This window comes from Salvelinus fontinalis, unplaced genomic scaffold (assembly GCF_029448725.1).
Source record: "Salvelinus fontinalis isolate EN_2023a unplaced genomic scaffold, ASM2944872v1 scaffold_0720, whole genome shotgun sequence".
Taxonomy (NCBI): Eukaryota; Metazoa; Chordata; class Actinopteri; order Salmoniformes; family Salmonidae; genus Salvelinus; species Salvelinus fontinalis.
This window is the reverse complement of record NW_026600929.1, coordinates 45,878-61,074: the sequence shown is the minus strand read 5'-3', so window position 1 is coordinate 61,074 and position 15,197 is coordinate 45,878. Positions and strand designations below refer to the sequence as shown.

The following is a 15,197-nucleotide window of genomic DNA, read 5'->3' as shown; positions in this document are numbered from 1 at the left end:
ACTACTCCAAACGCCACTACTCCAAATACCACTACTCCAACCTGCGTAAGCCCTACTCCAAATACCACTACTCCAAATACCACTACTCCAACCTGCGTAAGCCCTACTCCAAATACCACTCCTCCAAATACCACTCCTCCAAATACCACTCCTCCAAATACCACTCCTCCAAATACCACTCCTCCAAATACCACTCCTCCAAATACCACTACTCCAACCTGCGTAAGCCCTACTCCAAATACCACTACTCCAACCTGCGTAAGCCCTACTCCAAATACCACTACTCCAACCTGCGTAAGCCCTACTCCAAATACCACTACTCCAACCTGCGTAAGCCCTACTCCAAATACCACTACTCCAAATACCACTACTCCAACCTGTTTGTGCGTGTGTGTGTGTGTTTTCTCCCCCAGTGAGCCCCACCAACCTGTCACCCTACAACCTGCCAGGACCCAGCAGTATGAGTCGCTCCAACAGCATCCCTGCCCAGGACTCTTTTGACCTGTATGGAGAAGCCCATCTGGGGGGCAGCGCCACCTCTCTGGAGGACAGACCCCGGGGCATGAGCCGCTCTGGCTCCTTCAGGGACAGCACCGATGAAGGTAGGCCCAGACTGTGGTCCTGTGTTGTTCAGTTGGTAGAGCAGGGCGCTAGCAACGCCCGGATCATGGGTTTCCGATTCCCGCTGCTGCCACCCATACAAAAATGTATGCAAGTACTACTTTGGAATTAAAGGAATTTACAGTAGTCTGCTTGATGGCATATATTAATATTATATATATATATATTAATAACTTGTCTGTGGGACGCTGCTTAGACCAAGAAGAAGTGATAGTCAGGCTTGAGTTCTCAGACTGCAGCTCAAAATGCACTGGACTAGGAACCCGGCTTTTTCTGCTTCTCTTTTTAAAGAGAAGTTTGGTGTTTCAGTTAACATTTTGGTAACGTGACGGTGCCACTTGAAAGTAATGTTACTAGTCAATGACTAGGCCCTTTGAATTATCCAAACGAGTACTTCATTAGTACACAGCCACACACATGCCATTAGAATATGGTACTTTTACATGCAGATGAGATGGTGCCACAGATTATATTCTTTTAATTCCTCACTCGCTCTCGCTCTCACGCTCTCTCACTCTCTCACTCTCTCGCTCTCTGTCTTTCTCTAGTCCATGGATCCTCACTGTCGCTGGTCTCCAGCACCTCGTCCCTGTACTCTGCGGTAAGTTTCATTGTTTTCTCCAAACACACAAACAAACATTTAGACAATCATGCTTATGGCAGCCATGGGTGCTGTGTGTGATCCCAGTTAATTGGTGTCATTGGCCTAGAATTATTTTAGGAGACAATATGTAATACATTTTTCAGCAAACGACAGCCCTGCCACTTTTTTGCTATAAGGCTGGAGAAATGTAACCACTCTCAAATTCAAAGATTGTGGTATGGATGCAAGCACAGAGTCCATGAAATCAGAGTAATATTTTGAAACATATTTGGGTTTATGACGGGGTAGAACAGTTGTTTTTTATAAGTTACATTCGTCAATAATAGATTGGTGTACGGATGGCTTTATAAACTGGGTGGTTCAAGCCCTGAATGCTGATTGGCTGACAGCCGTGGTATATGAGACTGTATACCACGGGTATGGCAAAACATTTATTTTTACTGCTCTAATTATGTTGGAAACCAGTTTATAATAGCAATAAGACACCTTGGCGGTGTGTGGTATATTGCCAATATACCACGGCTAAGGGCTGTGTCCAGGCACTCCGCATTGCGTGTTGCATATGAACAGTCCTTAGCCGTTGTATATTGGCCATATACCACACCTCCTCGGACCTTAATACTTAAATATATCATACATGTTTCTATTTTAGCAGTGCATCCAAGGGGATTTAGGCAAATTCAAGCTTGGTGAAGGTGTGGATTGTTATGGGCAACAGGCAACACTCCAGCTGCAGTCAAACTCAATGAGAAGACAGATCAGTTGAGGAAGATAATCAATTACTGGCGCTCTCCACCTCTTTCCTCCCCAGCAGAAAGTTCTAGAAAGGCCTGGAGACGAGTTTAGACTTTCACTGATTTCAGAGACTTGTTCTCAAAGTATTCCTATTGGGGCAGAAAGACAGCACTTATTGTTTATTCTTCATTTCATTGTGTTGATGTTTGGTTGTGTTCATATTTTAATATTTTAATTGTAATTTCATGTTTATTTGTTTCCATTACTATAATAGTTATGTCAGTTATGATTTGAATTTCATCATACTTTTCTGTTTGCTATTTTATCATTTCTTCTCATCTTTGGCATTATCTAGTCATCAGTTTTGTTTAATCTCATCTGTTATCACTCAACACCTGGGGCGTGTTCAGTAGGCAGAAAACGTTGTGAAACGGGGAGGTACTATTTCAACCTGTCCTATAGGAAACGCTTGTTTTCGTTTTCCGTTGCAAAGCGTTTTGCTGCGATGCGCCCTAATGAGCACGACCCTGATAAACACGACTGACAAAGAGCAATTTTATTCAAATCTCCTAGGAAGAACACTATGATAAAAGTATCATGACACATTTTCCCAAAGTCATTACAACACCAATCATTCAGCCCAACAATATAAAGATAGACAAAACATATAGATGTCAATCAAAAGGCCATAGATGATAACCAATGAGAATGCTTGGCTTACACAAAAGTTTGGCACCCTGTTTTCAGGGCAAAGTGTTGAGTTGCCATGGTTTCCCATTGCAGCAGCTTGAACCCACGTTTTCTTACTTCCAGGTTCTTTCCTTTCTGGCCAAGGTAAAGACTATGATGCTGTCAGCTATGATCTCTCCACACCACACAGACAACGTGTTTGTATGCCCACCACATGCTCTGATGCTGGTTGAATGTGGCAGATGTTCACACAGGTTTTTGGTTGGTGTGAAAAAAAAAAACCAATGTTACTTGTGTGCAATGTTACCAGTGTGTATATATTGCAATACATACATACAATGTATTATGTTAATTGTCCCTGCCACATCGATTACATATGACTTGATTGGCCAAAATCAAAGGTTGTGTAAGTTCTTAGTACAGTCTGACCTGACTTGAAATGACACCACAGTCAACGATTTCCCAACACACGCAATAACATCTGCTAAATATGTGTATGTGACCAATAACATTTGATTTGATTTAATTTGATGCATCAAGAGCTGCCTTAGCATTTGCTTTCACTTCCGGGCGTCATCTATGGCCTTTTGGCTCCTGCATCATTCTCCATCAAAATCTCAACCCCAATGATCTACTCATTATGACAATGGGCTTTCATTGCATCCATAAAGAAGCTGTCAGAAGTGAATCATTGTTCATACAACTTGGCTTATTCCTGCACATCTTAACGACATGTCTTCTCTCCCAAACAGACAGAGGAAAAGGCACATTCTGAGGTAAGAGGCTTGGCTTGGTGAGGGACGAAATGTCTCGTGTCTGTCTGGTCTGTCTGTCTGGGCAACTGTCTGGTCTCTGGTCTCTGGTCTCTGGTCTCTGGTCTCTGTCTGTCTGTCTGTCTGTCTGTCTGTCTGTCTGTCTGTCTGTCTGTCTGTCTGTCTGTCTGTCTGTCTGTCTGTCTGGTCTAGCTGGTCTAGCTGGTCTAGCTGGTCTAGCTGGTCTAGCTGGTCTAGCTGGTCAGTCTCTCTGTGTGTCTATCTAGTCTGTCGCTCTGGTCTGTCTCTCTGTTTGTCTGTCTGGTCTGGTCTGTCTGTCTGGTCTGTCAGTCTCTCTGTTTGTCTAGTCTGTCTGGTCTGTCAGTCTCTCTGTTTGTCTGGTCTGGTCTGGTCCGGTCAGATCTCCATAATGAAGATAACAATCAAAGCACGAGCAGTGATATATGTATCCACTTCGTCCAAAGTCAGGTTCTGGTCTATCAGTGGCGGACCTGAGCATAAAACTTGTGTTTATAACCTTGGACTTGGTGTCCAAGTCCAATTTCTTTGACCCTATGGTGCATTGCTTGTCATGAGCCAGTCTTTTAAACAACCAGGCATTTGAATATAACCAAACAGCACTTTGACATGATCTTTACCACACGTCATACTGACAGTCATGGACAAACATCACTAATACACCCTACTCTTTGTCCTTCTCTGTGGTTTCACTTCACACCCTATTCAGTTATCACTGCTTTTCTTTCATTACAATGACTTTCTGTTTGCACCCTACATTAACACGTTAGTTAAAGCCCACAGGTATAATGCTTTATTACTTGTTAGAACCATGGTTGAGTCTTTTTAAAATGCATTATACCAGTCAGGTTTAAAGAAAGTGTTACCAAAGTGACAACTAACCTAATGTGTTTAGATGCTTGTGCACTTTTTCCCTTTTATTGGCTAATTTGTCCAAGACTGTACTGTTGTTTATGTGTGAGATGCCTTATGTGTGAGATGCCTCATGTCTTATTGGCTAATGGTTTAAACTGCTAACCGTGAGGAAACATGCTGCTTTGTCATCATCATAACAGATATCTCTCTCACCATATCTTCTGTTTGGACTAAGCATGCATCATAGAGTTAATTGTATTCTTCTCTTTTCAATCAAGGGTCAAACAGGCCAAAATACCACGGTAATCCCCCACTTACCTTCACACTTACATTCACCCCATTGTTTTATACTGTGGCAATGAGACAGACTTTACATCAATGTTTTCAAATGGACGTTTACTAGGCAGCTGGTACACCAGATTTGGATTTGCTTTTAAAGGGATGGAATCGGAAGATAGGCATGCTCTGTTGTATTTTCAATCAGTCCTGTTTTTTAGGAAAGACGTGATCGTCATGGTAATCTGTTATTTTTTCCCTCACCCAAACAGCAAATCAGGAAGCTGCGACGAGAGTTGGACGCCTCCCAGGAAAAGGTCGCGACCCTCACATCTCAGCTGTCTGCCAATGTAAGTGCCTCTTACTTCAACAAACACTGAGCAGTCAAAACGTCTGCCTCGTGGTTCATTTGCATCCTAGCCTGTCAGAGAGGTTCGGGGGGAAACTCTGCCTTTGCCAAACCCTTGAATGTAAATCAGTCTAGACACCCACTAATTCCCTTTCTCTCTCTGACTCAAAGGTTTCTTAAGCTTCTGATGAAATGTTTTGAAGTCTGGGTTGTTGTTTTTTCCGAACACGGCTCGAATATGCGGCTTGTTTACCGGGAATTGTCCTGCGAAGCGAGCCTCATCCAGCGGGGCAGCAATATAGAGCGGCCTAGCGAGAACATGCAGATTCAACAAAACAGAGAGAGGGGGGAAAGAGGGGGCTTGTGAGCCCAGTTTGGAGGGAGGAAGTGTATTATACAGAGTGAGAGAGAACCCTGAGAACCCAAAGCCTATCAGGTCTCTGTGGAGAGATGGGCGCTCCTGTCTCTCTCTGTACTGGGCCCTGCATGAAGCGTCTGATCAAGTGCGAGGCTGACAGGGTCTTCACCAGGGTCTCTGACTTTGATCGAGGAGTTATACATCTCCAGGCACTAATGCAACACACTGCCAAGAAACTTCCAACTAGCTTTTGTGTTCACTGTGTGACTCATACAGACCCCAGATGTCTTTGTAGAAAAGTTGCATTGTTTAGTATATGAGAAAGCTTTTTTTAGATGCCTTTGTGTACATATACTGAACAAAAATATAAATGCATCGGTGAGCTGAAATAAAAGATCCCAGACATTTTCCACATGCACAAATAGCTTATTTCTCTCGAATTTATTGTGCAAATCTGTTTACATCCCTGTTAGTGGGTACTTTTCCTTTGCCAAGATAATCCATCCACCTGACAGGTGTGGCATATCAAGAAGTTGATTAAACTACATAATCATTACACAGGTGCACCTTGTGCTGGGGACAATAAAAGGCCACTCTAAAATGAGCAGTTTTGTCACACAATACAATGCCACGTATACTACCGTTCAAAAGTTTGGGGTCACTTAGAAATGTCCTTGTTTTTGAAAGAAAGCAATTTTTTTTGTCCATTTAAAATAACATCAAATTGATCAGAAATACAGTGTAGACATTGTTAATGTTATAAATGACTATTGTAGCTGGAAACGGCATATTTTTAATGGAATATCTACATAGGCATACAGAGGCCCATTATCAGCAACCATCACTCCTGTGTTCCAATGGCACGTTGTGTAAGCTAATCCAAGTTTAGCATTTTAAAAGGCTAATTGATCATTAGAAAACCATTTTGCAATTATGTTAGCACAGCTGAAAACCTTTTTAGCCTTTTAAAATGATAAACTTGGATATCCACCAGAGCTGTTACCAGAGAATTGAACGTTCATTTATCTACTATACATTGCCTCCAACGTCGTTTTAGAGAATTTGGCAGCACGTCCAACCGGCCTCACAACCGCAGACCACGTGTAACCACGCCAGCCCAGGACCTCCACATCTGGCTTTTCACCTGCGGACTCGTCTGAAACCAGCCACCCAGACAGCTGATGAAATGGAGGAGTATTTCTGTCTGTAATAAAGCCCTTTTGTGGGGTAAAACTCATTCTGATTGGCTGGGCCTGGTTCCCCAGTGAGTAGGCCTATACACACCCATGCCAAGAGTGTCATCAAGGCAAAGGGTGGTGTCACAGCGGCGTGTATAAGTGGCAGAGGAAGTCAGGCGCAGGAGAGTCAAAATAGAGTGTAGCATGGAGTACTTTAATAAAAGTCCCAGTAATTAGCTCCATAACACTCACGGAAAAATATAATACAAAATCTGGGTACGAAGACCCATCGCACACCTATACACAAACAACACAACACTTGACAACGAACAATCTCTGACAAACACATGAAGGGAAACAGAGGGTTAAATACACAACAGGTAATGAATGGGATTGACAACAGGTGTGTGGGAAGACAAGACAAAACCAATGGAAAATGAAAAATGGATCGATGATGACTAGAAGACCGGTGAAGTCGACCGCCGAACACCGCCCGGACAAGGAGAGGCAACGACTTCGGCAGAAGTCGTGACAGGTGGCTACTTTGAAGAACCTGGTTACTACATGATTCCATATGTGTTATTTCATAGTTTTGATGTCTACACTATTATTCTACAATGTAGAAAATAGTAAAAATAAAGAAAACCCTTGAATATATATATATATATATATTACCTCATGCCTTTCCTGGGCTCCTGATCCCAATCTGTTCCAGTAGTGTCATCCCCGCCAGACCCATACACTCTCTCTGGTACCGGATGGTGTCTGGTACTGGATGGTGTCTGGTATCCAAGCTTCATGGCCCATGCTGTGCCTAGGAACAACATTTCTCTCCCGGGACTCCAGTGGTTGAAACATGCACTGCGGCATTGATTAAGGCAGCGTTTTAGGTGATGTAAGCTGATTTGTCTGGGAGAGATACTGCATCTCCTGCAGGTGCATACTGTATGTTTGCAGTCATGTTCTCTTGAATGGCTGATTAAAGATAAATCCCACTTAGAGAGAGGCACTGTTTTGTCATTGAACGAACGAGAAGAGCTGTGAGTGTGTTGTCTGCTGATTGACGTCATCGTAGATTGACCCTAATCACATTTACATTTCAGTCATTTAGCAGACGCTCTTATCCAGAGCGACTTACAGTAGTACATTTTCGTACTTGTCCCCTGTGGGAATCAAACCCACAACCCTGGAGTTGCAAGCGCTGTGCTCCACCAGCTGAGCTATACGGGACACTAATGTACTGTATGTAAGACGCTCATTTACTGTATCTGCTCACTGTCTTTGTAATATGTTAACATGGAAATTAATATTTTGACCTTTTTGGAATAAGGAATATTTTTAATAAAGGACTATTCGTTGTGTCACCTTCAGCATGGTCCTAGCAGGTCAGTCTGACCTGATTTGTAGCTAAAATGGCCGCCACATCAGGCACACAGTTGTATGTGTGTTGTCACATATGGTTAGAGAAGCTCTCCCACGTCCACGTCAATCTATTTCATGTTTGTTTGGGTTTTCTTTGATGAGAACAAAGTGGAATGAGAAAAACCAGCATCCTGGAAACAGGATTCAAAAGAACGTTGTCGAAGCGTCTTGGTATTGTACTGGTTTTAATTTTCTCCTCAGAAGAGATTCCATTCCTTGCCTTGGCTGTCATTAAATTGGGTTTAAGAGGTGGGTTTATATCTCTGCGCTCTACTTACCTACCTACCTCACCCTAATTCTCCTTCCTTCACCTTCCGTCACTCTCTCTGTTTCCTTTCCCTCTCTCACTCCTTTCCCTCTCTCACTTCTTTCTCTCCCCTCTAGATTGCCCTCCCTCTCTCTCTTATCCCCTCCCCTCTACCTCTTTTTGTGCCTTTCTCTTTGGGGATTTGGGAATTAGTATATCTAGCCGTCTGTGCTGGCTTGTTCTACAGTAGTCATGCTGCTGTGTGTGTGTGAGTGAGTGTGGATGAGTAGAGCAGAGAGGGCTTTGAGGATGGCGTCGACACTGGGCAGCAGCAGTAGTAGTAGGGGCAGCTCTCTGGCCGGTTCGCTGGTCTGGCCACCCCTCAACCACTACCCCGGCTCTCAGCAGAGGCCCCAGGGCAGGGGTCGCAAGGCCAAAGGCCAGCCGCGGGATGCATGGGAAGCTTCACAGCCCTACCCACAGGGCGGACAGGTGGGCAGCCGCGGTGGGTGTATGTCACATGATGGAGGGGGCTGATGGGATTGGACGGATGACATTTTGCAAAGGTTATATGCAATTCAGCCAGATATGGTTGAGCACCACCAATACCACCAATATGGTGTTGGCTTATTGGTGTAGGACTGTGATTACTGTGTTGCTACTCCTCCGCCCTGTCGAGCTGAGATTTTCTTATCGGTGGGCATGCTGCCTGGCTCTGTGTGACTCACTGGTCCTGACAGGTGTCGGAGGCTCCATGCGGTGGAGGTGCGTGGGTGTGAGCTCACACTGTTCTGTCGGTTTCTCTCTCTGTCACACACATGCACACACACAATTACTATTCTTGTATTTTCTAGGTGAGGACTTATCCCCCCCCCCCCCCCCCCCCCCACACACACACACACTAACTCACGGTGCTATCCTATTTTCATGGAGCTTTACTTCCATCAGGCTCAGTGCAGCAGTGTCATGCTGCTAAACATTTGGCACCCTTCAGTTTGTCGCCGGTGTTTCTTCAGGTGAAAAAATAGTCTGGGTTCAGCTGTGTTTTTGTGCATGTTCAAATCAGCAGTTGGCTGTGAAAATCAGTCCTAATCATGGATGTTCTTGCTGCTGCTGTTTTCTTCAGAGAAAGTGAAGGTTCACAGCTTTCAGAAGAGCAGACGTGGTGTAGCTACCACTTCTTCTGTAGCACAAGTTCTGTACGGCATGTCTTCTTTGGACCTCCTCCTGTTAACTTCCAGTTCATAAGCCACAAGTTATCAGCCTGGACCAGTGGGGGAGTGGTTAGCTGTATCATGCAGCAGGCTCAGCATTGCCGTGGTGAAGTGCAAGCTGTAACTAGGGGGAATGTTCCTAGTGTTTTGGTTCAGATACAGAATTAAACATGATGGTCCAGCCAGTCAGTCAGCGCTGGTGGTTCAACAGAGGGATGACTTGACTCAGTCTATCAGAGCTGAGGGTCCCTGGGGAGAGTGATGACTCATGAGAAACACGAGGGAACATGAAGAGGGCGAGAGAAAAAATAGCCTACACCCTCAGGTCGCATCGATTCTTCTTCTTCATGTTTAAGTGGCTATCTAACGATGGATTTTCCACACTGTGTGCTCAATGTGTGTTTGTGGATCATCTTGAATCCACCTGATTAGAGGTTGTTCTACCTACAGAGAATGGTATATTTATAGGACTTCAGGAAAATGTGACAGAAAATGTGCCAATTTAACGTTGTCCCTTTATGCCTGCTTTAATGACTCGTCCAGTGCTTGTGTTATCTGTGTTGAACTCTGACCTCTGTGTTGGCAGGCTCACCTGGTGGCAGCCTTTGAGAAGAGCCTGGGGAACATGACCTGTCGCCTAACGAGCCTCACCATGACAGCTGAGCAAAAGGTACGTGCCTTTTCCTGTTGCTGTGGCCCACCGCTTCCAGATACCTTCTCATGTGTAAAGTTGCGGCTTTAGTGTTTCATTGTCTCTGAGACGTCTGCCGGTCTGTGCATATCACTGTTAATCCATGGTCCTTTACACTTTACAATAACAGTAACTTATCGTGTGTTAGAGCATTCATAAGGTCTTTATAAGCACTACATAACGTACCCTGAATCATTTAGAATCATCCTATGTCGTGCCCGTGGCACATTTACCACGCTTTATACAGCATGACATTTGCTTATGAATGATTTCTGTATAGACCTCTTGATGAAGGCTTCATTGCGTTAGAAGCTATGTTAAAGGACAATTCCACCCCAAAAAACTGTTTTTTGGTATTTTGTTTCATTAGTCCATTGTCATATGATGCAAAACGCATGATGCTGGGATAATTTCTGTATTTTTAAAGTTAACTATCTTCACTACTTGATTGCTGACAAGCAAAACATTTTGGGACCGTCAACAATGGACTAATGAAACAAATACCAGAAGATAGTTATTGGGTGGATTTTCTTTAAGTTTAGTGTCGGACTTTTCCCCCTTTTACTTTAAGATGTAACTAGTCACATATGTATCCTAATCCAGGACATTGGTTTTGCTCCATACTCTGCAGAGTTATTTCTTCAGGGGTGTGTACTGAATGATGCTATACTCATAGACAGATGTCAGACCACATTAGAGATGACAGAAGTGTTTGTTACGGTTCCTAATTGGCAGCGTTTGAGTGGGATTAGGGTCTGGGAGAAGAACCCAGATAGGGTAACGTCGTCGAGCTCTAAAACGAGGATCAGTGAAAGAATGGTGCATGTGTTGTAAATGTAAAGCCGTCCTTGTGATGAAACGTGAGCGTTTCCGCCTGTCCGCCCGCTCGTGGAAACTCTACTCATAACATTGACGAGCTGTGGCAGCCCTAATCCTGGATAAATTAAACGAGAGATTCTAGAGGGACGTCTTTGTTAAGCAAGCCGCCTGCGCCCTCCCAACTTTTAATTAAGACTGAAACCCTATCACAAGCCCACAGTGGTTTTGGGGGAATTGGAGTGCTGTTGCCTTATATCTAATCATGTGGGTTTAATAGAGAGAAGCGGCACCGTGTAGCTTTTATCCAAGCAGGTGGGGCGGAGGGTAAAACTCTATTGCCAAACCTTATCTTCTTAAACCTGCTTATGACCTATCTCTCTGTGCTTTTGAGGCAGGAATATTTGACTGAGTTATCGTACGACTGTCATTGAGTTTTGGATTGAGAATTGAGAATGAAGGGCCGAAATGAAGGGTAGACCGTTAGAGATTTAGAGGCAGAAAACAAGATGTTTCTCTTGTAACAGGGTTAGTGAACAAAAAGGTCTATTCAAGATCCACCTAAAGCACATTTGTTCTTTTTTGGGGACTCCAAATGATATTTCTACAGTATATCTATAATCAAGCACATTCTGCCATTGTTTTCAATTGTGCAGGTTGGTATTGTCTGTGGTGTGGTGGTGCTGTGGAGGTTGGTATTGTCTGTGGTGTGGTGGTGCTGTGGAGGTTGGTATTGTCTGTGGTGTGGTGGTGCTGTGGAGGTTGATCTGTGGCGCTGCTTCTCTTCCCTCAGGAGTCGGAGCTGGCTGAGCTGAGAGAGACCATCGAGGCGCTGAAAGCCCAGAACACAGACGCCCAGACAGCCATCCAAGTGGCCCTCAACGGCCCCGACCACCTACACAAAGGTAGCGCCGGCAGAGGAGAACCCTCCATATGCGCTTTAGTGTGGGCAAGAACCACACCTCTTCCTCTTGATCGACCCACACATTTCAAACTCTGTCCCTCTTTACTCATGAGAGCAGCCATACACCACTCAAGAATGTTCAGAGCAGCCATACACCACTCTAGAATGGTCAGAGCAGCCATACACCACTCTAGAATGTTCAGAGCAGCCATACACCACTCTAGAATGCTCAGAGCAGCCTTACACCACTCTAGAATGTTCAGAGCAGCCATACACCACTCTACAATGTTCAGAGCAGCCATACACCACTCTAGAATGTTCAGAGCAGCCATACACCACTCTAGAATGTTCAGAGCAGCCATACACCACTCTAGAATGCTCAGAGCAGCCTTACACCACTCTAGAATGTTCAGAGCAGCCATACACCACTCTAGAATGCTCAGAGCAGCCTTACACCACTCTAGAATGCTCAGAGCAGCCATACACCACTCTAGAATGTTCAGAGCAGCCATACACCACTCTAGAATGCTCAGAGCAGCCTTACACCACTCTAGAATGTTCAGAGCAGCCATACACCACTCTAGAATTTTCAGAGCAGCCATACACCACTCTAGAATGTTCAGAGCAGCCATACACCACTCTAGAATGTTCAGAGCAGCCATACACCACTCTAGAATGCTCAGAGCAGCCTTACACCACTCTAGAATGTTCAGAGCAGCCATACACCACTCTAGAATGTTCAGAGCAGCCATACACCACTCTAGAATGCTCAGAGCAGCCATACACCACTCTAGAATGTTCAGAGCAGCCATACACCACTCTAGAATGTTCAGAGCAGCCATACACCACTCTATAATGTTCAGAGCAGCCATACACCACTCTATAAAGTTCAGAGCAGCCATACACCACTCTAGAATGCTCAGAGCAGCCTTACACCACTCTAGAATGTTCAGAGCAGCCATACACCACTCTAGAATGTTCAGAGCAGCCATACACCACTCTAGAATGCTCAGAGCAGCCATACACCACTCTAGAATGTTCAGAGCAGCCATACACCACTCTAGAATGTTCAGAGCAGCCATACACCACTCTATAATGTTCAGAGCAGCCATACACCACTCTATAAAGTTCAGAGCAGCCATACACCACTCTAGAAAGTTCATCCTCTTTGAAAGTTGATCTCAAACACCTGGCGCTTGGGAGTTAGACTGGGTAGGTACTAAAAAAGCGAGTTGTCTTGTGCTTCCAGACCTGCGGATTAGGCGGCAACACTCGTCGGAGAGCATGTCCAGCATCAACAGTGCAGCCAGTCACTCATCCCTGGGCAGCGCCAAAGACCTAGAGGATAAGAAGAAGAAGAAGAAGAGCTGGGTAAGTTAGTGAGTGAAGAAATCCCACGGGATTAGGAGAGGAGGAGGGTTTCTTGGCTCGTATAGACGTCTCCAGTGCACTTCATTCTAACCTCTGAACCATCTAAACCATGCCAGTCTCACACTTCTTTCTACTGAAAAGTCATACATTGTCATAACTGTGACTTGTAATTCCACTCCCTTTTCTCACGCTCTCTCTAACCCTAACCCTCTGCCAGGGAAAGGAGAGAGGCAACAAGGTGAATATGAAACCCCCCATCCTCTCGCATGTCTATGACAGAGTGAATGACTTTGAGATAAAGAGGGGTAACACTTTTGTACAAGGATCACATATTGGGCACTCATTTCCTAAGTGTATAATTGTGTATATAAGTAGATAAATAGGGCCTTTATTCTATAGTATTAGCCAGTTGTTAGTCCTTCATTCAGTGTTTCCTGTACTCATTCATGTGTAAAGAAGAAAACACTAAATAAAGGCCTAATAAAATGTGTTAATAATACCAAATAAAGGCTTAATTCACTATTTCAAATAGTGCCTAATGTGGTCCATATACCCGAAAGGGACAGATACTTATTTAAGTATGAATCAGTGCTGTCCCGCTTTGTTGCCTTAAATCCCCCAGTCAGTGATTGATTAAGCATACAGTCCATCTCTCCTAGTAATATTAAGCTTATTTCCCCTCTCCTTCTGTGTGCAGTTACACTTCTGCCTCCCATGGAGAAAAAATTACACACCCTATTTGAGAAACGCATTCATTCAAAATCCACGTTTTTGTAAATCCTCCCTCTACCCTGTGTTTTTCTGCCGGTAATACAGTTTCCTGCTGGTTAATGACTACTATTCGCGAGGACCCTCTGAATAATTTTTCATTACATTCAATAATTACTCATACATTCTTATAATAAGATTCAGTACAGAAGACAACCCCACTTCAAGAGTATACAATCTGACCTCCATACTATCTCTTGTGGGAAACCATGATTACCTGCTAAATGTCCGTCCAGGAGTACGACCAGCATCTTTACACCCGCTCAACTCTCTTTCCCAATCCTTCCCAGACTCTGAGCCAGAGAAAAGCTCAGCCCACGCTCAGAAATAAACATCTGGTTCTTATTTATGCAGCTATTCATATTAATTTGCATATAAATTCTGCCTCTGTGCCCCTGTGGGCTGAAACACTGGGAGTGTGTGGCTCAGAGGTTAATGAAGTGCCTGTGATCTGGCTGAAGAGGGCATCGCTAACAGCAGGGGAGCAGGACATGGGCACACACACACAAACACACACAAAAACACAGTTTCCCCTCCCTGGATCCATTCTTCAACTTGTACAGGAAACAAAATGTCTCCTACTGCCGGCTCCATTGTGGCTCCAGATGTTCTTTGACATAGGGGGGAAAGGCTCCAGTCACACTGAAAATAATGTGCTAGGGCTCCTCCTCCAAACAAGGGAACCTAGAGATGCCAAAATGCAAATGCCTCAGACCTCAGGAACTAATTGCCAGTTAAATGGAGTTTTAAAGGGGCAAGGGAAGTTTTTTGGTTGATTTACAATTGAACAAAGCTCATTAGGTATTTATAAGCTATATTCTTCAAACATCTATATATATATCATTAATTTGAGAGTATAAAAATAGATGTACCAATCTCAGATTGCCCCTTTAAAGATAATGGTGGCCCTAGCGGTAAAACAGTAGTGATGATGTGTGGGTCAGTGGAGCGGCGTGTCCTTGTGGTAACAGCAGTGATTGTTCTATCCTCAGGTGGCTGATTCCATCCCAGCACAGGTTAGTTGTACTAAAGCGTCTACCGTCCGTATGCTGTGGTGACTTCCTCCTCTCCTTTCCTCCTCAGTTCCTCAACGTTTTCCCCTTCTACAACTGTTCGGCATGGAAACAGCCCCCCTCTCCTCTTCCTCCATTTTGACTGCCTGTTTGTTTCTAGTTCCAGGACCTTAAAAAGTCTGGCTCCTCCCCTGCATTCCTCATTCCTCCTCCATACAGTCTGGCTCCTCCCTGCATTCCTCATTCCTCCAGTCTGGCTCCACCCCTACATTCCTCATTCCTCCTCCATGCAGT

At 44.4% G+C, this 15,197-nt stretch overlaps 1 protein-coding gene across 1 annotated transcript in view; it reads left to right on the top strand.

Annotated features, from left to right (window-relative positions):
• Positions 1 to 15,197, top strand: part of LOC129847137 (neuron navigator 3-like) — a gene marked incomplete at its 5' end in the record, with an annotated part of 71,852 nt that overhangs the window by 35,565 nt on the left and 21,090 nt on the right. The window contains 11 exon segments of the mRNA XM_055914952.1: positions 414 to 602; positions 1,170 to 1,222; positions 2,774 to 2,794; positions 3,403 to 3,426; positions 4,575 to 4,598; positions 4,845 to 4,922; positions 9,927 to 10,010; positions 11,641 to 11,752; positions 13,001 to 13,122; positions 13,340 to 13,360; positions 14,883 to 14,906. Coding sequence (XP_055770927.1) covers positions 414 to 602; positions 1,170 to 1,222; positions 2,774 to 2,794; positions 3,403 to 3,426; positions 4,575 to 4,598; positions 4,845 to 4,922; positions 9,927 to 10,010; positions 11,641 to 11,752; positions 13,001 to 13,122; positions 13,340 to 13,360; positions 14,883 to 14,906 — 752 coding nt within the window.